The following is a 5,231-nucleotide window of genomic DNA, read 5'->3' as shown; positions in this document are numbered from 1 at the left end:
TCAGGCGCTGGTCACAGCAGGAACAGCAGAGAGCTTCAAGAAGGTTCTAGATGCCTTTTTACACCTAAATAACACTGATGGTTATGTTATATAGAATTGTTTCCCCTAAATCCCTTCCCCTTCCCTTCCTTGGTTGAACTTGATGGACAAGTGTCTTTTTTCAACCGTATAAACTATGATACTATGAAGGACACAGGTCAAGGCAGAGATGCCATTACTATAATGTAACTACAAGCACTTGTCCCATGTGACCCACCCCCTGCTCCGCATTCTTTATACAATGTCAGGAAAGTTTCATGTATTCACATGGAATTGTCTACTACTGTATAAGCTATAAAATGAATCCTACTCACTGGCATGATAGTACTCCGACTTCACATAACATTCAGTAGAGTCGGGACACTCAACCGATTTCCCTTCACAGTCGTTGCTGTTCTTCTCCAAACATTGAAAACATGTAATATCGGAATCTGCGAGACAGAATCTTGTCAGGAAATGGTGAAAAAACATTCTGAAGGATTGTTACCAATTTGGAGTCAATATAGGAGTTAAAAGAAATTACTCCAAAGATTTTCATTCAAGGAAGTTCAAGGCTCAAGGTAGAGTCTGAGGTTGGATAAAATGTTCTCTTGGAAGTATCTGACATACTGGGGCAGATTTACTTACCCGGTCCATTCGCAATCCAGCGGCTCGTTCTCTGCGGTGGATTCGGGTCCGGCCGGGATTCATTAAGGCAGTTCCTCCGACGTCCACCAGATGTCGCTGCTGCGCTGAAGTTCCCCGGAACGCACTGGAGTACACCGAGCCGGGCTGAGTGAAGGTAAGTGCAAGCTCCGCAACACATTTTTTTAAAAAAATGCGGCGGTTTTTCCGAATCCGTCGGGTTTTCGTTCGGCCACCCCCCTCCCCCCCCCGATTTCCGTCGCGTGCATGCCGGCACCGATGCGCCACAATCCGATCGCGTGCGCCAAAATCCCGGGGCAATTCAGGGGAAATCGGCGCAAATCATAAATATTCAGGTAACACGTCGGGAAAACGCGAATCGGGCCCTTAGTAAATGTGCCCCGCTGTGTGTTAAATATTAGTTGTTAATTAGAGTCTGATAACTGGTGTAGATTCTGTCATCTTAGTATTTCTCTATGGATAAGGTAAAAGTACAGAACACTTCCTATAGATCGCCATGGAGTCCGTGGGAAAGGTCTACCTACCGTAATATTACTTTGATAGATCTTACCTGCCCCTGAGATGGCACATAGGATGGTGAGAGAGATGATGAAGGACCTCATCATGGCTGAGACGAGAAGCTGGTGAGAAGAAATCTGCTGCTTTGTATATGGGACCGATGGGACGATGGTATTTATGGCCGCAGTCAGGGCTGTGTCACTATTAATGTTTATTCAGTTAATATGTGTCGTCATGTTCTAAATAACAGGAGAAGCTCCAGGCCCCTGTGCAGGTGAGATGGTGTCTACTGCCAAGTCACCTCCGGTTGTTTTCCCAAAAGTTTCCATCCTTATTAACAAATAATTACAATACATGGTGATATTAAGAAGCTGGAACTCTGCCCATCCAACTATAATGATCGTTTCCAACTCCTGGGAGTAGAATGGGCTTCCACCATCTTGATTCTATACATAAATATTTCTTGTTACTAACTACACTGCTCTAAGAAACAAAAGGGAAGACTAAAATTTCACATCTTAGAACTCAATGAATGAAATATTCCAGTTGCAATTCTTTATTCCTTACATAGTGGATTGTGCTGAGAATAATAAAACATAAATAGTCATTGAACAGCAAAATAAGTATCCAGTGAAGGCCTGGATTTGGAATTATCCTCAAAATCAAAGCGGAAAATCAAAGGCTGATCCGACTTCATCAGTGAAAAGGCCTTAGTAGGCTTAGTAGTGTGTGTGGCCTCCATGTGCCTGTATGACCTTCCTACAAGACCTGGGCATGCTCCTGATGAGGCTTAGTAGTGTGTGTGGCCTCCATGTGCCTGTATGACCTTCCAAAAACACCTGGACATTCTCCTGATAAGACTCAGTAATGTGTGCGGCGTCCACATGCCTGTATGATCTTCCAACAACACTTGGACATGTTCCTCCTGAGGTTCAGTAATGTGTGTGGACTCCACATTTCTGTTTGACCTTCCAGCAACACCTGGGCATGCGCCTGCTGAGGCTCAGTAATATGTGTGGCCTCCATGTGCCTGTATGACCTTCCTACAAGACCTGGGCATGCTCCTGATGAGGCTCAGTAATGTGTATGGCGTCCAAGTGCCTGTATGACCTTCCTACAAGACCTGGGCATGCTCCTAAGGCTCAGTAATTTGTGTGGTGTCCACATGCCTGTATGACCTTCCTTCAAGACCTGGGCATGCTCCTGAAGAGGCTCAGTAATTTGTGTGGTGTCCACATGCCTGTATGACCTTCCTACAAGACCTGGCCATGCTCTTGATGAGGATCATTAGTGTATGTGTGGATTCCACATTCCTGTTTGACCTTTCAACAACACTTGGGCATGTTCCTCCTGAGGCTCAGTGAAGTGTGTGGCGTCCACATACCTGTATGACCTTCCAACAACACCTGGGCATGTTCCTCCTGAGGCTCAGTATTGTGTGTGGCCTCCACACACCTGTATGACCTTCCTACAAGACCTGGGCATGCTCTTGATGAAGTTCAATAGTCTGCGTGGCCTCCACATAACTGTAGGATGTATAATGTCTGGACATTCTTCCGATGATTTTCCAAAATCCCAGATCTCTTCCAAAGTCTGGATTAAAGTATTACTCAACTCCTGGATGGTCTGTGTTGCAACGTGGCATTGGTGGACTGAATAAGGCATGGAGTCCCATATGTAATTGTTTGGATTCAGACGTGGAGAATGGGCAGGCTAGTCCATGGCACCAATGCCTTCATCATGCAGGACCTGCTGACACACTACAGATACATGAGGCCTAGCTCTTTTTATTAATCAAAATGTAGCCAGGGTCTGCTGCACCTTCATATAGTCTCAAACTGGGTCTGATGATCTTATCCTGCTGTCTAATGGCAGCAGCTGTGGTTGTGCGGCCCTACAAAGAAATACCTCCACACACCATTCGTGACTTACTACAAAACTGGTCATGATGGAGGATGTTTTGCATCTCCTGACTCTGTCACATGTGCTCAGTGCTAACTCCTCTTATCTGTGCGGAGCACAAGTCTGCCACTCTTGGTGTTCTCTGGCAAATGCTGCACAATGCTTGGCTATAGGCACAACACATACTTTTGGTGGTCAGGCCCTCATACCACCATTATAGAGCCTGTTTCCAACAGTTTGAGAAGACACAAGGATATTAGTGGCTGCTGGAAGTCATTTTGCAGGACTCTGACACTACTTCTCCTGTTCCTCATTGAGGAGGAGATAGCGGTCCATCTGATGGGCTTTTGTCCTCCGATGGGAGTTCTGCAGTGGCCTGTCTCCTGGTAGCGCCTCCAGCCTCTAGACACTTCATTGACAAACGCAGATAACCTTCTTACCAACGCTCAAATTGATGTGTTACCCTGCACTACCTGGGCAACTTCTGTGGGATGTAGACACTTCCTGCATAAGTGGTCGCCACCTACAGATCCCTCTTTCATAGGGGTTGTCTTAGTAATTGCATGAGTATCATTTCTAACTGGTCTTGGTACCGTTGGCATCCATTGATTCACAATCAGTACCGATTCATATCAGGACAGGCTGATTTTTACAGATGTGTAATAATTGAGTGTCGTTTCGTTGCTCAAGTGTTCCCTTTATTTTTTTGTGCAGTGTTTATTACATCTTTCCCAACTATGAAAGCAGAATTGTGGTGTAAGATTTCTGTGCACATGCAACTCTTTGGGGATGTTCTCTGGGTAGCCGCTGCATAATGGTTGCAGGGCCGGCGCTATGGGTAGGCAATGGGGGCAATTGCCAAGATTCAAATGAATCTTGAATTTTGTTTCTAGGTGCCAGGGATCCAGAGATATTCAGGTTTAAAGTGAGAATATCAGGTGCCATTTTTATATAGAAAAATCACTCCTGACGACCGATTAACAGTTAATATCTCCTGACACTTAGAAACACAAATTTAGATTCATATAAAAGAGGAGACTCTCTTCTTCCATAGGAAAAAAGAAGTGATGTTCTATGTGTCACAGAGCCAGAGATACAGCCCCCTGAAGTGTGACCCCCTCCAGATTCTCAGCCATTGGGCTACAGGGAGAATTTGCTGCACACAGGAGCTGCTGCACCTCACAGATAATAGAAATATTGGGGGTTATTTACTAAGAGCCCGATTCACGTTTTCCCGACGTGTTATCCGAATATTTCCGATTTGCGCCGATTTTCCCTGTATTGCCCCGGGATTTTGGCGCACGCGATCGGATTTTGGCGCAATGTGTCGCGAAAATTGCACTTACCTTCACCAAGTATAGGCCGGTGAATTTCAGGGCGTTCCGGCGGACCTCGGCGGACTTCAGCGCAGCAGCGACATCTGGTGGACGTCGGAGGAACTGCCTTAGTGAATCCCGTCCGGACCCGAATCCTGTGCAGAGAACGCTCCGCTGGATCGCGTAAGTAAATCTGCCCCATTCACTTTATAGGTTACTACATTTTGAGAAGGGATAATATCACCTAATATTCATGTTTTTAACCCTTCTCTATGCAGAACTATCTAAGAACACACTTTCTCTCTTATTCCCTTTTATTTCGTGATAGTTTTTTTTGTTGGGAAAATTGACTGATATGATGAACATTCGATCCCCTTCGCCTAATGTGACTACATATTAACACCGCGACCAGAACATGTCCATAAAGTTCTATGTAACATCAGAAACACCCACATGTCCTGGAATACAGTTTTTATTTCCCACCATCCTCCATTATTTCCACCGATGTTATGACGTTCTCACTCAAATTCTTATGAAGCGCGGAGGGTTCTGTTATTGTGCGGATAATACATCGGTGACATCTAACAGTGACTTATTATGTCATTAGCTTGGGTTATGGATATATAGTTATGTATTTGTGTCACCATTGTGTAAGGAGCATATAATGATACATCTGTGTGACGCTCAGTGCAATTTTCTGCAGTTCCCTTTGCTGCATATTTTGGTGAATATATTGGTGTGGGGTCTGTATGATCTCCTCACATCTAACTGGTTTAGGAAAGTAGATTTTCTTTATATAAGTATCTGGATTTGTACATATTTTAGAGGAAA

The 5,231-nt window shown here is 44.8% G+C and overlaps 1 protein-coding gene across 1 annotated transcript in view; it reads right to left on the bottom strand.

Moving 5' to 3' along the window:
• The window catches only part of LOC140065328 (phospholipase A2 inhibitor and Ly6/PLAUR domain-containing protein-like), a 6,000-nt gene extending 4,630 nt beyond the window's left edge, over nt 1-1,370 (bottom strand). The window contains exons 1-2 of the mRNA XM_072112918.1: nt 1,235-1,370; nt 354-470 (exon numbers count right to left, since the gene is read on the bottom strand). Coding sequence (XP_071969019.1) covers nt 354-470; nt 1,235-1,289 — 172 coding nt within the window. The 5' untranslated portion in view covers nt 1,290-1,370. The remainder of the gene's footprint in view (nt 1-353; nt 471-1,234) is intronic.
• Nucleotides 1,371-5,231: the final 3,861 nt, after the last annotated feature.

Source organism: Engystomops pustulosus, chromosome 6 (genome assembly GCF_040894005.1).
Source record: "Engystomops pustulosus chromosome 6, aEngPut4.maternal, whole genome shotgun sequence".
In the NCBI taxonomy this organism is placed as follows: domain Eukaryota; kingdom Metazoa; phylum Chordata; class Amphibia; order Anura; family Leptodactylidae; genus Engystomops; species Engystomops pustulosus.
Note: the sequence above shows the minus strand (reverse complement) of the source record. Positions and strands in the feature narration are given on the sequence as shown.